Genomic DNA, 21980 nt, shown 5'->3' with positions numbered 1-21980 from the left:
GATTTAGGATCTTAAAGAAAAGCTTGTGAAGCTGGTGGTAAAGATACACCAAGACTGAGCAGGATCAATTGTTTTAAAAAGTCTGTAAATAATTCCATATCTGTCAGTAATAGTTCTTATTATTAATTGAAAAAAGGTCAAAATAGTAATTAACGTATGAGCAGATGTGTCCATCCTTTTGACTAGTTGTGTACAAGTACACTTAAATATACTTCTATTTTGATAAGCTTTTATTACTTACTATGGAACATTCCTAATTGTGATACAAAGTACAGTCTATCATAAACCTTATTTACATTGCTCATAATTTTATGTCCACAATCACTAACGAGGAAAGTAATATGTTTTATTATTAATAGCAGGTTGGTGTTTTTATGGTGTTATATTTCCAAAAGTGTCACACGTTTCAAGACTTCCTCCTTTATGCAAGTCAATATTTACTTCTGCATTTACATTTTTTAAAAAGCTTAATTTGAAAAAATTATTAATGCTTTTTTTCTTTCTTATTTCTTGCCTTGTTTTCAGGTGTCTTCATAACAAAAAGTACAAAATCTATACCCAACAATAAAAAAAAAATTAAAAAATAAATGAGGTATTGCGAAAAAAAGACATTGTTTGTGGAAAAAAAAGTGCCTAAATGATTTTGGGGAAAAAAAAAAAACAATATATAGAAAAAGTAGTGCATATGTTTATGTTAATGAGAAAATAACCATCTAGAAAACACAGTACAAAAATTAGCATACCATGTATAAAACAATAACTGTTTCTCTGTGACAGAAAATTCTTCAAAATGCTTTTAGCTACTACACTGTTCAATCAGAACGGCAAAAAACTCTTGGGGGGGAAAACATGCAATAAAGCACTATCAATACACCACGTGGTAATTCTCATTAGCACTACAATATTTGCACAAATTCCCTGACAAGTGAGCAATGTTACCGCTGTTACCATCACAAGCATTATTATTCATAAGTAATCTTATTAGGTGTGCGTGTGTTTCTTTTTTTTTTTCTTCCATCAAATGACACGAACAATAGTCTGCCCTACTTGCTTTGCACAACAGTAATTTCAGGAAGGTCAAGACATTTGTTATCTCTAAGGCTTATCTTTGGTCAGTCTGACCTGTGGAACAGGCAACACGAGTGCACCGAGATCTTTCTCCGTATACTGAGCACATCATGCGTGTATAATCCAAGACGATCGTGTTAAAGTGAGTGCAAGTGCCTGCAGTGAGTGAAATTAATATGCATATTCATGTAGACTATTAGCAGTAGGTTTGCCTCAGTGGCTAACGCAGTTCCACCTAAACATGCCAGTGATGCTCAAACAGCCTTTTAAAAACCTGCATCTTGTTAGTTTTACAGTAGGTTTGGTCTCTTGCTAGAATAGTTACGTGTTTATTTGTGCAACTATTTGAGCTTGCGGTCTCAAAACTAGTCAACACCATATTTAATTTTTTTTAATTACAGTGAAATGTGCACCTTAAATAATCCTGCCTTTTTTCACTACCCATTCAACTACAGTTTCAAAACGTAGTTCTGTCCATGTCCTAAATGCAAACCCACAACATAAAGGCAAGGTCTTAACAGTAGTATGATAAAAAAAGTAAAACAGCAATTTAGAGTCAAGTCACTCTAAACATCTAGATTGAAAAGTCTAAAGCATTCAAGTTTTCATGCACACCAAATTAAGACTGTCGTTAAATTAAAACTTCATTAATCTAGGTTAGCCGGAGCGTAAATGCAGCAACAGGGTGATCAATGAAAGACTTCCTGGTTAACTTGTGTATGCAGGTTCCAGGGGACCCCTTTCTTCCTCCATGATGAATGTCAATGAGACCTAAAGAAATTTCACACTTATAATCTAAAACGTATGTGATGGACATCAACATAGATCACGGAAATATAGGAACATATTTAGGATCCTATTTTTCCTAAATGTATTTTGCCTAATGATACCAAAAGCATTATGCCAAATGTATCACCATGGCTATACAGTGGTGAAAGGGTCAAATCTGATCTGGGCAAATCTATTTAAGAATAGCTAGTGTGACTGAGATGTGAAATATAATCATTCTTTAATTGTAAACTTAGCCCTGTTGGCTATTATTCAACTAACACCAAAAGAAAAAATGACTGGAAATGGGTAATCAATTTAAATGTCTATATACGTACTGTATCTGTTTGTAATTTGCTGAGTACTGATGTATGGCAGCCATTTAATGCTGCATGCAATGTCACTGCTTTTTTTGCATCTGAATACTGAATACAAACTCAGCAAGTAAATCAATGATAATTGTTCAAACTGCTAGTCCAACTACAAATCAGCATCTAGATTGCATCAGAAACCTTAAGGATTTTTACATGCATTATTTAAGAATAAGGAATCAATTAGTCAGTCATTCAGTCAGTTAGGGATATTTACTATGCTTGGCCGACCTATTAGGCGGTCCGGCAAAAATAAAAAAAAATAAAAAAGAACAGAGATTACACTTCTTTTATCGTCATTATTTCCAAAAATTAAAAACTTATAAATTATAAATTAAATTTTGTAGACTTTTAAAAGAAATCTAAATAAAAAAAAATGTAGCAAAATAAAGGAAAAGTGCATGTATGCTAGGTCAGTCATCCTGTGTGCCGGGTCAGTTCCAGCGGAAGGAGATATGGCGAGGCCGGTCTCCTCCTTCCTTCACCAGGGGCTTGTGGAACTCTCGCCCTGCACGCGAATGTATGGCTGCCCAGCAGTATTCACAGTAGTACTGCAGACAGGTGACATTGGCACAGAAGAAGGGTGCAAACTTGCCCCCACAGCGTGTACCCTGGCACTCATCACACAGCTGGTCATCCAAGACATATGGCTTCACTTCCACCTGGAGAGAGCGAGAAATGGCATTAGCACAACGAAATGGAAAAGGAATGGAAGATGGCTACAGTGATGCTCAAGGGTTACGTAAAGGTTATACTGTAAGCAGTGTTCAGTGTTTACACTATGAAAGCCATCACTATGAACTCTGAAATATACTCAACTCACTCAACTCCCCAAATTACACAGCAAAAAAAATGCCATATTATTTGAAACTCAGAAAAAACATTTTCAAACAGCTGGAATACTTTGATCATTTTGACGTGAGCCACAATAGCTGTATTCTTAAAGAAGCACCAGGGAAACAAACGTCTATTTTTATCCTCTAGCTCATGCATTGTATAATCAGACACATCCTTTTTTTTTTTTTTTAAACGCTGTTCCATCTGCTACTATTTTTACATTAATATTTTCTAATACGGAACACCATGGCCCACTACAATATCACGAAAACAGCAAATAATGGCCACTACTAGTTTTCCATAAAATTTGCTTAGTGGTTTTATTTTAAGGTGATTTTAAGATTTAGGTTAAGGCAATTGGTATGCTGATCTGAAATAATATACCTGAACCAAAACGTTTTTTTTTTTCTTCTATCAGGTGTTTCAAGCTTCAACCATTAAGGATACAGTGTAAGGTTTGCATTCTACATGCATGACACACATGACATCAGTATGAGGGTAAGTCAAAAACTATGTCTGAGTCTGAGAGTAAAGGCAGAGTATGGAACATGAAACAGAAACATCCTTGATTGGCGACCAAGAAAAAGTTCAAAAGTCAACCATCAGAGAATTATTATTATTATTATTATTTCTTTTTTTTTTTTTTTTTTTTTTTTACAGTTTTCTGGGATTCTAAATGGCCAGTATTGGAACAGTACTCGTTACAGTGAGATGCTTATTGAAGAGCTGAAGCCTAAACTTGCTGTCGACACTTTGTTTTAAGGTGTTTATGCATCCTCCCTATAGTCCTGGTCTCGCTCTATCGGACTTTCACCTGTTTGGTCCCCTGAAAGCAGCCCTATGAGGGCTACAAGGATTTACTTATGATGAAAAAGTGAAAACCTGAAAATGTTTTAATGAGGGGACACAAAAGCTTGTTGACAGACGGACAAAGTGTATTGAAAAGCAAGAAGGTTATGACAAAATATGTATTTGTCTTTTCTAAAAGTTCATTTAAATAGATTTTCACCCTTGTATTATAAGGATAATTTATTTGAATGTTGTCAGTCAGTTAATAGACTAATCCATTATTAAGTTAATTTTCTGCACTTTAAATGAATTGCCTGCATTACTCTGCTTATGTACTGTACAGTATATTCATTTATCTGCAAACAAACGCTGCTTCCGTTATAGTGCTCATTTCGTGAAGACCTGGCTGAACAGCAGCATCTTTAAATCATTATGATGTCATTGTAAAGCCACACTGTAGCTGGTGTAGTCCAGTTTTCTCTGATTACGGTGTTTGAAATTTAATTACTGTAATCTTTCGAGCCTGGTGTGGGCCATAAGGCTTCGTGATTGGTTCTGTCTGCCATGAGCTTTAAAGTGCTGAACTGGAACCTCCGATCTAGTAATTTGCTCCTCAGCTACATCCCCCATCATACACAAACACCACCCTCCCCCACCCCACCGGGTGCCCTCACCAACCCGTTTATCGATTTCGCCATGCTGCAGCTGCACAAATCGAGCGCTGATGGCAGCGATGTAGCTCTGCTGGTTGGAGAAGGCCACACGTCCAGCTCCCTTAGGGTATTTCAGCTCGGGGTCAGTGTCAATGCCAGCATAACACACCCCTCCATACAGCCTGTCCATAATCATAGCCAGCTCCACTGCCACAAGGAAAACACACACACATCAACATGACTAAGACAATGCCAGCTCAGACGTCATTAATTCTCAGTAATAATAAGGGAAAAAAGGAAATAAAAAAAAAAATTAAAAAAAATCAGCCGACATTATATTCTGGGAATAAGTAGGAACTCAATAGGTTACTTATTGGATAACTCGTCTTAAACTAATTATAGATTATAGATTATTGAATCAAGGTCAAAAAGAAAAAGACAGTGGAATCAAACAAAAACAAAATCCATTTATAGTGCAACATATACCTACTGTCCAACTGTTATTGCACTGGAAGTAAGCAGAAATGCTAAAATGAAGATTCTACTGTATATGTTTATGTTTGTGGGCCATCCTCATCCCTTACACAGCCTCAGTACAGGCAAGAAAATGTATGAGTAGTGTTCAAGTGAAACTGGGACTTATTCTAAATGTACAGAATAACAGAACACAGTTATGAGGGTAAAAACCTACTGTACTTTATTTCTCTATATAATCCTCTTCTACACTAATGAACTTATCCCAGTGTTTTACCCGTGCTTTGTAGAACGTTTTCTCGGTACTCCTGAGGCATGATCAGACTATCTGCTTCAACTCTGAAGCACTAGTCTCCCAGGAACTCCTTTAATAGCCCAAACGTATGTAAATGGCCTGGAGTGAGGTCAGGACTGTACAGGGATGTGGCAATAACTCTCAGCTGAGTCCCTGTAATGTGCAAGCGGTGTTAGTGAACGATTGTGTGTACAGTTCCCACACTCAGATTTGTCTCTTCTGCAAGTTGCCGATAAGCTACCAATCAATTTTAAGGACTCACTGAATGTTTACTGCAGTGTGCTCAAAGCCACCTTGGCCGGGATCATCATTCACAGACCTATGGCCTTTTTCAAAACATTTGTACCATTCACATGTTTCAATGCGGCTAAAATTTGTCTCATCGCCATACTGTGCTTGAAGCCTTCTGTAAATGTCGATCAGTTTCACGCCTTCACTTATGAGAAATTTCATCTCAAGTCAGGAAAACTGTTTTTCACCTGGCCAAAATAGTATTTCACTGGATCAACCTTAGCTTGATAAAAAACCCTGACAAATCTTCATATCATCTTCCTGGAATGTGCCCATGCCAACCAGAAAGAATAAATAAATTGACATGATATCCTGATTATTTAGTACATTCACGTCATCAGCTGACTTTATTTTATTGCCAAATAACGTTGCAGAGCCTAGACCTGAGCAACTGAAGCAACTACAGATCATAACACTGCCTCTAGGGGCTTGCGGAGTAAGCAGTATGCATAATGGGCTTCCCGTCTTACCCTGACATGCCCGTCACTCTGGTATAGGGTCATTCTAGTCTCATCAGATCAAAGTCTAATCTTTGCTTAGGCACTATTCCGGAATAGAAAAAAATATTTTTGATGGACACATGGAAATCATCACATCGGGCATCAGTGGCTCAGTGGTAGGGCCTTTCACCTGCCATGCTTCAAAACCACCCACAGGGGACACAAGGCACCCCTGGCACAGGTGCAAAGCACGGATAAAAATGGAAGGCGTGTGTCAGGAAGGGCATCCGACCTAAAACCTGTGCCAAATAAAATTTGAAGATTGAATGGTCCACTGTGGAGACCCCTTAATGGAAGCAGCTGAAAGAAACAACAAAATGAACAGACTTGCAAAAATTCTAGGCAGGTAGATACTGGGCTTTGAGTTCTTAAATATAGGAGAAGGGAAGCAATTAGGGAAAAAAACAGCAACAACAACAAAAAAAGAAAATTCTATTTTATAATATAGCCAATACGATATCAAAGTTTATGTAAATGTCACCTGTTAATACTAACATTATATAAACAAGACCATCCTTTTTCCACGCAAAGCATTTTCACCTTGAATATTCCTATAAGGCATATTCGTCTAATTATGGTGATAATTATTGTCTGTAGGAAGGAAACATGCGCTTTTTGAAATTCCCATACAAAATTTAATCATCCTTTCCAGTTATCACCTCCACGCTTCTGGGAATGCTTTTCTCTAGAATTTGCCCATTCAAGTCAAGTCAAGTCAGGCAATGATGTTGGGTGACAAGGCCTGGGGTGCAGTTGGGGTTCCAGTTCATGGAAAAGATGCTCAGTGGAGTTAAGGTCCGGGCTCTGTTCAAGACACTCGGGTTCTTCCAGTCTGCTCTTAACACACTATGGCTGCGTTCACTTTACAGGCTACATTGCTCAATTCCGATTTTTTGGTCAGACAAGGTTTTGCATGTCATGACAGGTCACATTAATAATTACAAGTGACTTGTATCTGACTTTAATGTGGACACATCTGTCATATAAAATGGCATCCAGGCGCACATCAATGCATCTTTAAAACAAATGTGCAACTGCTCATTCACTTCAAAACAATACTTGCAATTTTATAAAAAAAAAATTATAATAATTCAATAATACATCTCCATCAAAGAACCTCTGTATTTCAAAGGTGACCACAGTATTTATTCCCATTTTGTACGAATGTGGTAGGACCTCCAGTCAACAATCAAACACGCACATTCAGGCAAGTTGGGAACGCCTATTAGCCTAAACTGCATGTTTTAGAATCACTGGAGGAAACTGGATAATCGAGGTAACCCACAAAGCACGGGGAGAACATGTAAACTCATGCGCACAGACTCAACGCCAGAATCAGATCCAGGACCCGGAGGTGCAAGGTGACAGTGCTAACCACTAAGCCACCATACTTGCTTGTGATTTTGCTTTGGAAGATGGTAAGTAGTGAGTATTTGTTTGTCAGTTGTATTTGTTTGGACCAGTAAAAGGAAAAAAAGCCAGCTGCCTCGCTTTCGCTGTTTTAGCACTGTAATGAAAACCACTACACGGGTTCTGATCTGCTTGTTCTCATTCACGTTGCATAACTGAGCATTGGATATGCATTCGTTTCAGAATCATATTTGAAAGTGACTAGATCTGATCTAAAAAACATCAGCTTTGTGTGTTCAAAAAGACCTTAAAAAAATCAGATCCGAGTCTGATTTACATTAGAAGCAAATAAAATCTGATTTAAGTCACTTCAGCCTGGTAATGCGAATGTAGCCCATGTCTTCATTGAGCACGCCTTGTGTAGAAGTGCATAGTCAAGTTAGTTTGGGTAAAGAGAAACTGTATTTTCACAGCATATGATGACATTCTAGACAATTGTGTGCATCTAATGTTGTGACTTTTCGTGCAAGTCTCACATATTGGTTGTATAATTCAGTGTCCCCAAACTTTTGGCCCTACAGTGTATTTAAATTAGATGAAATGCACCCAGATATAAAGCAGTCAGTTGGCCATAGTGAGCTACAGATGGAAAGGAAAGACAATACATAGGTGTAAATCTGAATAAAAGTTTGGCTTCTACATCATATTTATTGAGAAATGAAAAAAAAAAAAAAAAAAAAAAAAAATATATATATATATATATATATATCATGTCTTGGCCATACCTGCTCGAAGAGGTCGTGGCACTCCTCCAACAAAGATGGTTTTCCTGGGATCCAGAGGCTGAGAGCCATCCATGACAAAATCACTGTCGTTCAGGTTCCATGGACGGATTTGTACCTAATAATGCACAGCAGATACTGTAAGTGGCCTCAGCTCTAACTGACCAATTTTTATTTTATTAAACATAGGGGTGCACTGATCGTCATTCCATGTTAACTAGCGTTGTTTAGACCAATGAAGGACTTAAAAGTCTATACTGTGTAATTCATAAGGTTTTTTTTTTTTTTGCCTAAGAAAAACTATAACATATTTAAACATGGTATTCAAAAGAACAATCAATGCACTTCATGTTAAGGGGATGAATTCCACATCTTTTAAGACTTTTCAAAAACCTGCAAGAATCCTGAGGTTGTGAGATTTGGCACTGCAACACAACTCCACTGACCCACATGCTGCGCAAATGGAGCACAGTGTGTGCAGAAGTCCAGAGTTGCTCTGTAGGTTTATAATTAACTGCACCCACTTTGAAAGCACTGTTGCAAAGTGGTCACTGCGTCTTTTCGTGAATCGTGTGGAAGTTTAAAAATACTGTGAGATGGAGTGGATGTGCAGGCTGTTGGCTCTTACAGGCTTGTCTTTGATAGTGGGACTCGACACACACAGGTAGAGCTTCCCTTCCTCCTCCATGCAAGCGTCTATCAGTGCCTGGACTGAGCTCTCCTCTTGAAACAGCAGAAATGCATAACCTGGTAAAAGAGAACATTTTTGCATACACATTCAGAGAAGAGAAGCCGCAACGTCTGTGGCTTTATTACAAAAATATGTTGACGTTTCAAGATACTTCTGCAAATCTGTATAACGGAGGCTTAGCACATACCTCAAGTGCGATTATTTAAACCTCAAGATTATTTAAATTGACCTACATCAGTTGGCTTTATTAATTAAAGCATTTACTTTACTTTAATAAGACTTAATTCTATTTTTTGTGTAATTTTCTACTTTAGGACAGGAATAGTCGTATAAGCACATCATTGCATAACATACTGTGTATGGTCGTGTACTGTCTATAATAAATAAAATGTGAATTTGGATTTGATGTGTTGGCTGCAACTTTTGTCCAACAATAGTTACATGTGATTTATAAAATCCGTGAAAGAATATCCTTGACAAGTATGTAAGTAAATAAGCATGACGTGGTTTGAAATAGGAACTAGGATTAATGTTAGCATATAGAATGGTGGGATGTGTGACTGCAAGGTTTACTTCAACAGTTATTCTAAAAAGTTCTCATCTTATTGCATCGGTCCAGAAAATGTCCAACCTTATAAGACCTACCTTTGGGTGGAAAGTAGGACTTGCTTTCTGCTTTGTGGGGCCAATCCACAAACAAGTGTCCAAAACGACGGAAACTAGCAGTGATTTCATCTAAAACAAGACACGATAACGCCATTACTAGGAATACGGTCCTTTGCCATCACAATAATTTTTTCAGAAGCTTTTAAGGCATTTTAGTTGCAGAGCCATGTTTGAGGGAACTTTTTAGTTCATGCACCAAATTGAGCATATTTCTGTGGACTGGAATCATATATACTGTATATATAATAGAGCTTGGTACAGTATGGGCATCCCACTAAACCATAAATTAATAAATAAATAAATAAAATAACCAAACACACTTGTATACACACTTTTGTATACACACTTTTGTATTTTAAACTTCATGCATTTTTATTAAGGTTTTTGCTCGGGGCTTCATAGTCTGTGAATCTATACAGTGCTGTTGAAAGTACTCTGACTGATGCATGACAACTACTTTGTTTCTTATCTGTTCTCCAATTTCTTTAGATTGCATCATTATGTGTTGCTTTTTGAGATCTTTTAGCATGCTCCACTTCATCAGACAGGTTCTATTTAAATAACTGCTTGATTCAACAGGTCTGGCAGTAATCAGGTCTGGGTGTGGCAAATTCAATTTTAATCAGCTTTCCAAAAAGTTCATTCATAATTTAGCAATGAGAAAATTTATTTTTCCCCTACTAAATGGAATAATCATTTAAAGACTATAATTTTATTCTTATTTTATATTTTATTTACCCTGGTTATCTTTGGGTAATATTCAAATTGGTTAGATGATCCAAATTATTTAAGAATGCAAATATTTATAGGAATAAATAAAAACAGGAGGGGGAAATACTTTTTCACAGCACTTTGTATGTAAATGGGTTTATCCGGAATGAAGATTTAAAAGACAAAGTAAAACAATAATACGACTTCAGTCTCAACCACTTTTCCGCTGTAACTTTGCTGTGCACAGTCTGTTAACAGTTGCATAATGTCTGTAACGGCAACAATCATGGTTACTGCAATGCAGCGGAAACACAAAACAGGAACTCATTCATGAACTATAGTTTTCATTTAGTAGAATTTTAGAAATCTTAGTAAAAACATGCATTTTAAACGTAACTGAATAGAAGAAACAGCGAATATGCTGTTCAAATCTATTTAGGACTGTATATACCGTAGCACAAACTGTGTGCAGACGCTGAAGCACAATGGGCAGAAATTTAAACTACTTTCAGATTACCTTCATCTATATCAGGAGGTAGACCACCGACGAACACTTTGCGAGAGTAACGCTCAATACGCTCGCCATTCTGATGAGGAAAGCAGTGCGGGGAACCCAGACCACCGAGACCCTGCTCAGACCTCTCATCATCCCCGAAACTGCGCTCGTCATCCATTGGGAAGAGGGACGAAGGACCTAGAAACACATGCACATACAATCATATCATTATTTAATGCTTAAACTAAATAAAAAAAATAAAAAAAAACAGCATAAAAACAATAGGTTGTTTGCACATGACGTCACTTTCGCGGTGTTGCATGGGGTGAAATGTTACTGGAGGTCAGGAAGTGATTTTCTAAATAGGAATATATAGTTTGTGTGTTTATGAACGCTCAGATTGATTAAACAGACAATCTACTGTACGAGGAGATTAATCAAGCACAACAGGTACTTGGTCATAACGAGGATGAAAAAGAAAAAAATAATAATTAAATAACAAAATTAAAATGTTGGCAGCAAAAATCTTTGTGCGTGGTCAGGAAGAGAAGATTAAAATATTGCTTGCGTGTGCGTGGATATGCAGAGGCCACTTTTATGTAGACCAATATTTATGTAGTTAAGCAGTAATCTTTCTTTCCATCCTAATACTATTTTTTTTCTGTACCTCCGTTTAACAATAGCAACAATAAGTCAACATAATGTACAACTGTATTTTGTGTGGTAGATTTAAAACACATAAGCGACACCACCAACATCTGTTAGTAATAGGGGTTGACAGTTACACATAAGATTGGTGAGCATGAATAAAATTTCAGCTTGATTGACAGCTCAACCGGCCAATCACAGCACAGTAAGAGGAGAAGGCAGCAATAAGCAACACGTCGCGCCCAATCCAGTGCGAGGAGCAGGTTCGCACCACCACATCTTTCAGTTCTTACGAAAAATTGCTTCTCTTTATAATATAAGGACTTCATCCAAAATAGTTGGTGATCTTCCGTTTATTAAGCTTAAGATTTAGTTATTTGTTACATTGCAGCACAGAGAAATATTTTTTTACATATCCTAGTTAAGAAGCTGTGGGCAGAGCACAGGGCCAGGATACACTGCCCCTGGAGCAGGTAGGGTTAAGGGCTTTCCTCAAGGGTTCAACACTCGCAATTAGACAATGCTGGGGCTCAAAACCATGACCTTCCAATTAAAAAACCAGGAACTCACACCCTTAACCATTTGAGCCAGCCCAGCTTTATGGATTCTACCTTTTTCTGGGAATATCATCTAAACTAGCACAATATGGACCTTCCCCATCTTGTCCATTCTGGTTTTCACTTCCTGCCCTACAGAGAGGGATATCGTTTATCATAAGAGTCACGTGGTTGCAAACAACCTCTTGGATGTGTAATGGGTAGGAGACATTTCAACCTGAATGTACGGTATACATATGATCAAAGAACTGAGGCCAAACTAAACACAATCAAAGTACACCATGCAGCATTTACCTCGTCGTCTTCCATAATTTCTTGCTGCATGCAAAGTAGGACAAAACAGATACAAGAACAGATATCATTCAGTGAAGTCTAAAAAAATATGTCCACGTATGCAAAGGGAAGCTTAGAACATGAAATATGACATACCATTCCCAGTGAGAGAGCCTTCCTCAGGTGGATGGGAAAAGCCAAAGCGACCTACAGCAACACAACGTTAATGATGATTGATCGATTAAAGCATTTCGGAAATATGAGTAGTGAATGCCTCTAACTGACCTTTGATCTTTACATTTATGTCATGCTCACACTAGAGAGTGACAAGTCACTTTATGTGTGTGTGTGTGTGTGTGCAGTGACTGCTATACTTGCTGCTTGTTGTAGGTGTGGATAATCTCACCTGACCACTGTAGACCTATGAATAAAGACTCTATTATGCTTGACTCAGGACTGTACAGTTTACAGTCCTGATTTATAACAACACTATCCAGTCTCACCCAAGAAAAATGAGAGGCTTAAGGTATGTTCTTCAGGTCAGATCAGAAAAGTTTTCCTCACCTAAATCTCATTCTAAATCTACATGAGGATTTCTGGTGGTAAAAGGACTGTACAAATAAATAAATAAATAAATAAATAAATAAAATATTAATATTCAGTAAAATATTTTCCATGAAAATATGTACGCAATATTGTTTACGCATATATTTGCCATGTAAAGAAGTTCTGGTGGAATATTTTCTTGGGAAGAAATTTTCAGACAATATCATGTCACTTCGTTGATAATCAAATTAATATTTCTTACTAGTCATACTAATAATGTTTTTGCTAATATGTTACGTAATAAGCTTCATCTTGGTGCCCTGATTATCTTGCATTTACTGTACGTAATTAAGTCCATTGTTTCTTTATTATTTTATGCCACATTATTTAGAACTTTCTGAGGAAATAAAGCATTGAAATAAAATAAAACAGTTTTTGATTTAATGGAAACATAACCCAAAGACAGGAGCGGCTTCACCCGAATCAAATGTCTGCTCTGTTCTCTGGAATGATGTCACATAAACATTTTACATTTATATAATCAACAAAGTGACCATGCTATGTATTTGGCATGTCCAACAAATATAGCATAAATATCTATAAACATCTACATAAAATATATTCAGTTACGCTTAAATCTTCCATTTACTTACATGGAGTTGGTCTATGATCAAATATACCAGAGCATGAACGTTTATGTAAAATGGTTTTATGCTGAAAGACATTAAAATGTCACAGCCTGCCACAACTGTGGCCTCACAGTCCAACAAAGGTATTTCTCTTGGAAAATGCATATACTCTTATCGTGTGGTGATCTCAGTGAAGTGAGAAAATTCACAATTCAGTGTGTGACTTTCCTGCTATATTATTGTTGTAGAGTTGAGCTTTGCTCAGATTAAAACCCTTGTCAGAAAATCTCGTCATGGGGGAATTTTTGTAATCCTGCCACCTGTCATGTTTCAAAGTCGAATCAGATTCAGTGCAAGCTAAATATTTGCTTTTATATCAAGTGACTGAACACTGTGACGGATATTATGTCCAGAATCAGTGTATCAAATCAGCTGATTTACATGCTCATTTTCCACTGCTGCTCCTAGTAAAGCAGAAATGCTAACTATGTATTCTAGGGCAACCTTGAATAATTTGAACATTTGAATATTTCTCATTACCATGGTCCTTGGTCCTGGCCAGAATATATTTTATGGATTTTAAATAAGCAAAACCTTGATTGAAATATTACTGCAGTGACTAAGATGTTTCTGCTGGCAATAATTTTTTAATCACAACTGATGCATTGAGCAGCTTCTCATTTCCTAAATGTCTATCTCAGAAAATTTATCCTGCGGACGTGAAAAGATGTTACTGTGTTTCAGAAAGGTCAAACTAATGGCCTGCATCAAGGGTGGACAGTGCCGAACCATCAACTTCTTGGAAGTAATGTGGTTGTCAAAAATAACGACTAGAGATCATGTAAAGGCTTGGTGAAGATGAATTATATATATTAAAAAAAAAGCAGCTATGGGAACTCACAGGACTGGGTCTAAATAGCTGTCTAGGTATCAGAATAGATCTTGTTAATGAGACTAACCAAGCAAAAGGATTAAATTTTGGTAAACTGGACTTTGGAGCAATGGAAAAAAAAGTCATGTGGTCTGATGATTCCAAATTGATCCTGTTCCAGAGCTATAGGCGTGTCCGGGTAAAAAGGGAAGCGCATGAAGCAATGCGGCCATTATGCATCGTGCCCATTGTACAAGTGTTATGATCTGGGATTGCTTTACTTCGTCAGCTGACTACCTGAAACTGTTTTTAGGAAGGCTATTCCCCTGAAATAGCCTTTGAAGTTCTTTAAAAACAAAATAGAGAGTTGTTCATTTTTAGTAACCATAACCTGCATGCTGTAGTAAAGTCCACATTCAGACACACCATCATGGCTAATTATTCATTTACAGTAAAATGTTATTTTAAGTGCACAACTAATTGAAGGGATTTTTTTGCATTAGTTACTATGTGCACAATCATTGCATTGATGACTTTACTGAGTATGGTTTAGATTGCAAACATGTTCATTCATAGGTTTGTCGATTTGGCACGAGTCTAGCTTTGTGTTTTTTAAAGCTGTTCTTAGACTTAAGCTTAAACCTCCTTTGACTCGATTGCTGTTTACATGCAACCTAGTAACCCAATCCGGATTAAAATCTCTATAAAAAACCTTCATGTATACACAGAGTTAAATTACAGTAAACTGATTGCCATTCTAAATGAAACCTCTATCCTATTGAATAAGATAAAGTCCAGTCAATAAAAAATAATAGCCTTGTAAACCTTTTGTGCCTGAGCATTTTCGCTATGGGAATCGCCACATGCATTCGGATCATAACGATAACAACAACTTCAGGCATAAATGGGATGAAGATTGGCTAAAATAAAGTAAAAAAAAAAAAATATGACCAAACTTATATTTCTATATTTCTGACGGTCCTAAATTTTTCTTAATCTACTAATCTAAGATTAGTAATAGTATTTGATATAATGTTTTACTGAATGAACACTTCATCCTCACAGAAAAACATGACATGCTGTTTAAAAGTCACACGTAGATGATGTTTTATATAGTTGAAAATAATTTTAAAACTATTACCATGGGCAGTGTAATAGAAACACTGATTACACTTACCATACCATTATGCTAATACTGCCTCACCTCTCCAAATGTGTGCCCAAGTTTGGATAAGATGACATGTAATACGCATACAGTATAAACAGGACTTTCAAAAAAACTGAAGATTTTTTTGTTTGAGAAGTTCATGGTAGGACATCTGGCTAAAAAAAAAAAAAAAAAAAAAAAAAAAACACTGCCTGTCCCAAATAAAGTCGCCAATTAATATTTTGTCTGGACGCTCTTAGCTATGATTACACGGTTGTAATGCACCATTTATTTGATGCATTAATTGTTGGCTTAGATCTTTTTGTATTGGTGAAATTTAGTGCATTTGTGTAGTCAGCTGACTTCAGTATATTGCCACAGAATGTTGCTGAACGTTCACCAACTGAAGCGACCCCAGATCATAACACTGCCTCTAGACCTGTAACAGTAGCCGCTTTGCATGATTGGTGCATCGCTCCATGCACTTCTCTTTCTTACCCTAATGTATCCATCACTTTGAAAGAGGCTCAAACTGAGCTGATCAGACCACATGACCTTTTCCATTGCTCCAAAGTACAGTCTATATGCTCCCTAACAATTCCAAAACCTTTTTTCCTCCTCATTAGTCTCACTAACAAATGTTTTTCCTAAGGCCACACAGCTATTTAGTCCCAGTCCTGTTAATTCTCATCACGTTTTCCAAACACTTTACTTCCATAATGTTGATGGTTTTAGTGATGCGTTGGACAGATCTTAACCAAATTCCAGACATCTGCTTAGTTGTTTCACACAGTAACATTTTTCCCCCATGTAATACATTTTCTAGCATGAATGTTTAAGAAATCTAAAGCTACTTACCACATCAGTTAGGGATAAAAGAATCATTGCTAGCTGTTAAGTGTGTATAACTGCAGCAATTATCCAATCAAAGGCTCTTAAGTGTTTGCTAATTTCTTTCTTCCTGACTTTCTTCCTCAGCCAGGCAGTGTACACCACACAATTGTTAAAAAGCACTCATTTTACTTCTTTTATGAGGTTTGCCATTTTGAGTGCGAGGACAATATCTAAGAAAGGGATCCAAGAACACTGCCTAGTCCTGATTGGTTGGACATTGGTGTTTCACAACTGTTTTTTTCCTCCAATTACAAACTCTAGGCCATGGAGAATGTACTGTATTTTAGTTAAGCTTTCTGAATATAAGGGAACTATGTAGAGGACTGCAATTTAATATTAAATATAACAAAACATTCCTGTGATTTTTAAAATCACTTGACCTCATGGCACCATCAAATCACAATAACCAATTTATCAAGACAGACTGAAAACAGAGAATACCACATCATGCAAACCTGCACAAAAACATTACTTTGGGTAAAAATCATAATATTGTATTCCTGGGTAAGTGCGGTAAATATTTATGCAGTCCCTCCAACTCCCCAAGCAAGCAATAGTACTTTAGATCGCACAATTTCACATACCTTTCAAAGAATCCTGCTCAGCTCTCATAATATCAATCAGTGAGTTCTCCAATGAGTGCATGCTGAAGCCATCAAAGGACCGACTGCGCTCCTGCTGAGAGCCCAGGAAGAACTGTTAGTAACCTTTACAGACTGAAATCACTCTCTTTCTGTTCATTTTATACCAAGGCACCTCTGCACTGAGGTATATGCACTGAGACACCCGTCTTCATTTAAGAGTGTGGTAGAGATGCATCAGATCAAAGGTGGGTAAATTTATTTAATATGTACATATAAGTACCCTACAAAGTAATGCATAAATAAAAACAATTAAAAGGAAATTGCAAATGAAGTTTATTGAATTAAATAAAGAAAAATAAACTGAAAGCCTAGCTAACCTACAAAATTCCCTTTGGGCCCAAAATGTTTTATGCATGTAAATAAATGTGTGTGTGTGCTTTTAAATGATATCGATGTTTATGGTAGGGATGTCAGTCACTTTTCATGCACATATTAGTCTGTGCACCAATGCTGACTTGCAGTAACCCATAAACCTGATCTACCCTGAGCACCGCAATGCAATGGAAGCTCTTTAAATACTTAAACAGGTCAGCCTCAGAACCTTCTGATAGATTGTCTCAGCAATGTCTTAAGTGATGTGATGAAGATAAAATAATCCTCACATTGTGATGGGCTGTAAAGGGCTGTAAAGTAGGCCAATCCATGACAGGTCACTATCATTTTCACAAAAAAGAAAACACCTACTGGCACTTCACAGAAAAACAGACTCCAAAAAGATAGGAGATGATAAGATGTTGAATGGAGATTAGCGGTGGGTTTAATTAAACGGATCAAATCTTAAAATCAGAATTTAGTGCAATTTATCTAATACTGCCAACATTCATTCGAAGTGTGCAAAAAGAACACACAACACATCTTTATTCAAGCTTTTTGTAACATGCTTGAATCAAACCTAACGCTACTATTAGGTGTAACCTTTTTTGTTGGAATGATAGTGCCAAGACACTTCCTGTAATGTCTCACAAGGTTAGATACACTTGTAGAAAGACGATCTTCCTCTATACAGAATGCTTTAAGCTTCTTTATATTGTTAAGAGTTACTGTAATGTAATTTTTAGTTCTGACCACTCATTTTGAATATGGTTCATATGCAGATACTACAACCACTGAACCATTTAGTGTCCCAATCTGTGTTGATTTTAGAGTTTTTTTGGGTTGATCATTTTGTTGAAAGATTCATTTACAACCAAGTTTATACCTAATGGATGAGGAAACCAGATTTTGGGATTAAATTTGGGAATTCATAACACCATCAAATTCATTCAAGTTCATGCAAAAGATTGCCTGAACCCCCAGACAGAAAACAAAACAGTCCCAATGCATCAAACAACACCATATTTGATAGTGAATTAACCCAAGTATCTGACACAATGCTGGTTGTAGTTTCAATGATGTTTTGTAAAGGAAGTTCAGATACCACCTTTTGTGAGCTTCTTTCAGGAATTACATCATTTGTGCAACTCTTACTAATAGCTGGTGCTACGGACATGGCATAAAAATGTTGCGTTTGAATCTTGACAACCCAAAGAATCCGCTAAATACTGGGGTTCCTAACAATTCCAGCTCTTCTGCCTACAAATGTATACTGCAGAAAATCAAAAAGTTGAAGACATATGGTTCCTTAAAACAGATTTTGTGGAATATGACATTTATTTAAAACATTTTACTATTATTATTATATTTTTTTAAGATTATGAATAGATTTTAAATGCCAGTCAAACGTTTGGACTCACCACTCCATGGTCTTTCCTGATTTTTCTTTCTTTCTACACTGTAAAACAATGCTGAATGCGTGCAAAATATGCAACAATCTTCTTTGAACAGTTTATATTGAGATGTATCTACTACTTACACTCTGTAAAGCTTTCATAACGGCTCTAATCTGAGGTGCTGTTTGTTAATTGGTGATTTCTGAGGCTGGTAACTCTAAATGAACTTCTCCTCTGCAATAGGTAAGCCTTGGTTTCGCTTTTCTGGGAAGGTCTTCATGAGAGACCGTTTCATCATCATGGTGCTTGATGGGTTTTGCAAATGCACTTATCAATACTGTTCTTGCAAGAAATGATCCAGAACAGCTAACCTTTGTGTCTCTTAAAATAACAACTGACTGTTTTTACTGACTTTACTACCTAATGTCGTATGTTATTGCACTTCTAAAAAAAAAAAAAAAAAAAAATCCAGTATGATGTTGAAAATAAATCCAAACCCGTGAAAAACAATACTTTTGACTGGAACTTAAGTTAAAGGAAACATTAAGGGGTTGTAATGCTTATTTTTAAAGTAAGTTCTGTTCATTTTATGGAGGCTACCAATAATTCAGGAGTCAACCAGAGATACCAGGACTGGTATAGAGGACTCAGTGGATGACGCATCAAATTACCTGGGGATGCGTCTGATTTGGGAGGTAGCCATCATACATTATGAGAAACAATACAAAGTTTAGAGATGTCAAAGCTGTAGGTGCAAAGTGGAGCAATAAATAATGTGTATATTTTAACAAGACCAACTAATGCCATGCAGTTCCTCATCGTTGTGAACTGTCTGTTAGTAGAACAGGCCTGGTCTAAAAGAGGAGGGCAAAAAAGCTTGCAGGCACAATACGAGCTCTGTTCTTGGAATTAGGCTAGAAGCTGTGCAGAGGGGAGGACTGACTAAGCATATGAAACAACAGTGTGTTTTCAAAGTCCCCACTGTTACCACTGGGTTCAAATGAGAACACCATCTAAGTAAACATAAACGGTGTGTGCAACAGTAAATATTAACTAGCTAGTATAAGATACTGTATATATACTTTCAAATTACACTAATCCATAATACTGGCATGATGGTTAAAATTTTACTAGTAATAGTATTTGGAAACAGAATGTTAAAACCCATTGTTTGACAAAATGACTGTTAGAAATTATATTAAGAGTTCCACTGTAGCGCCCAATCACTACAGCATGACAGGTGGTGGAAGAAAATGACTGACCTTAGAGAAGTCTCTGCAGTTCCCCCCCCTCCGCCCCCCCCTCTGGAAATCCAGAATTACAGATAATCACACTGTCCTGAGCCATTAACAACACCAGACACCATTTATCTTCCTATTTCCGTCTAGCTCCACGTCATACAGCCCATCCTCTGACACTGACTCACTCATCCATGTCTTTTTATATCAACAGCACACTCCGCTTAGAGAGGTACAATGGTAGAGGCACATTGCACATCTGGGCTGTGATCTAACACATCCATCAAACTATGCCTCAGGAGTACCCACTAGTCATAATGAGATTGGCCTGAAAGCAGGTGTAGATAGCAAGCAGCTAAAAACATACGTTGACACAATGTGCTTTTATGTATCATGTGACTGGGTCTCAGTGGTATTGAGGTTAATTTAGTTGGAGAAAACTTTTGTTTCAAAACCTTTCCTTTCTGACAGATGGTTTACTCTCCCACTTGCATGTCACTCACAGCAGCCCAGATCCAGGCCTCAATGCTCAACAAAAACAAACAAAAAGGAATGTAGCCCACATGCTCAAGGCCTCTTACCTGGAAAGGAAAGAAGCTGTCATTCCGGTTTATGCTATCCTCCATCCATGGCTTGGGGTTGAAGCTTGAGCTGTTGCGGGCGTACTTCTGTGAAGATGCCTGGTTGTTTGGGAAAGATTTCTTTAGTGGCGAAATGGAGTTAATTGCGGTCATACCTCCATTCAGGCCTCGTCTGTATTCTCGCCCCTGAGAGCCTCCCCATCCTCCATAACCTCCACCTGGACTCCATGAGCTGGAGGAAAGAGTAGAGGACTGGCTCTGATAATTTCCCCATGGCGATGGTGGTTTATTTAGGTTATTCCCCAAATGAGAGAGCTGGCTAAACGCAGCATTGCGGTGGTTAAAGGGAGGAGGGTGCGGGCTGGCGGGGGACCTGCGATTCTGCTGGTGTTGATTGTGGGGGTGCTGGAAATGGGGAGGAGGCGGGTGGTGCTGGGACAGTGGGCCGATCTGATGGGAAAAACTGCCCCCAAACCCAGGACTTGCATGATGAGAGAAGTTTTGGAACATCAATGGAGGGGCTGCATTAGCAGTGGTGGCGTTCTGGCTAAAGAAACCCACTTCTTCCATCATGGCAGAAGGGTTTGCGGGAATAGCCGTGGACCAGCTGCTGAAGCTGGGCAAAGAGGAGCTACTGGATTGTGCCAAAGTCCCAATACCAGCTGGTTCTTGGTAGTCAAAACCTGATAATACAGGAGATTCCATTCGAAGGACTTCTTTTCCATTGCCATTTTCTACAGCCCCCTTGTCCAGCTGACCTTCCTCCGGCATGGCGCTTTCCAGCTCAGACATGATGCTCACCGTTTCTTGGTGGCCCTGAGGAGTACGAGGGCGCTTTTCCTGTCCTTCTTGGTCTTCTTGGTGTTGCTGTTGTTGGGCCTTGGCTTTGTCAGACTCCAGTATTTCATCTTGCGTACCAGTGTGGGCTGATACAGCAGGGAACAGCCAAGCAGAGCCTGCATTTCCACCGCTGCTTGGAGTGTTACTGTTTATAAAAGCAGGTGGGCTTGAAGGTTGGTGGACTGGATGTTGCAGGTGCGGGTGGATTCTGACCGGGAAAACGGCTTTGTTAGACGCGTTGTTTTTAACCAGGACTCCGAAACTGTAATCCCCCATTTAGGAAGCCTAATCCGGTATATGGTGACTCCTTATTTTTCTTAAAAATCCTCTATTATTTTGAATATCTTGGGAGAAAGGGGGGAAAAAGATGTAAATGCATGCCATATACAAACCATTCATTCATTCATTCATTCATTTCATCATGCACCAGCACAAAAAAAAAAATGAGGCTATGAGAAAGCCTGTGGAAGCATCTGATCTGCTTCCTGATGTAATCTTTAGAAAGAAAAGCTTATTGCATTTCAGCATTTCGACAGCATATGTGCAGGAAGTTAAAACGTTTAGGAGATATTTCATCGAATGCACGGATGAAAAAAATGTAACATGTCGTGCTAAACGCTAAATGGATCTCTATGATAATAATAAATTATAATAATAATAT

The 21980-nt window shown here is 37.7% G+C and overlaps 1 protein-coding gene across 3 annotated transcripts; it reads right to left on the bottom strand.

Annotated features, from left to right (window-relative positions):
* Nucleotides 1-2401: 2401 nt before the first annotated feature.
* cpeb4a (cytoplasmic polyadenylation element binding protein 4a) lies at nt 2402-21632 on the bottom strand. Of its 3 annotated transcripts, none has more exons than XM_053512749.1 (10): nt 20480-21632; nt 16892-16985; nt 12377-12427; nt 12242-12265; nt 10764-10940; nt 9515-9604; nt 8807-8925; nt 8182-8296; nt 4512-4693; nt 2402-2869 (listed from the first exon to the last, which is right to left on the bottom strand). In XM_053512749.1, the coding sequence occupies exons 1-10, from the start codon at nt 21593-21595 to the stop codon at nt 2642-2644; spliced, it is 2196 nt and encodes a 731-aa protein (XP_053368724.1). In that variant the 5' UTR covers nt 21596-21632; the 3' UTR covers nt 2402-2641. The 3 variants fall into 3 exon arrangements, with proteins under 3 accessions (XP_053368724.1, XP_053368735.1, XP_053368744.1); XM_053512760.1 differs by having other exon boundaries at nt 16892-16982; XM_053512769.1 differs by lacking the exon at nt 12242-12265.
* Nucleotides 21633-21980: the final 348 nt, after the last annotated feature.

The sequence above is a fragment of the Clarias gariepinus genome, chromosome 2 (genome assembly GCF_024256425.1).
Source record: "Clarias gariepinus isolate MV-2021 ecotype Netherlands chromosome 2, CGAR_prim_01v2, whole genome shotgun sequence".
In the NCBI taxonomy this organism is placed as follows: Eukaryota; Metazoa; Chordata; class Actinopteri; order Siluriformes; family Clariidae; genus Clarias; species Clarias gariepinus.
This window is presented reverse-complemented; position numbering and strand designations above follow the sequence as displayed.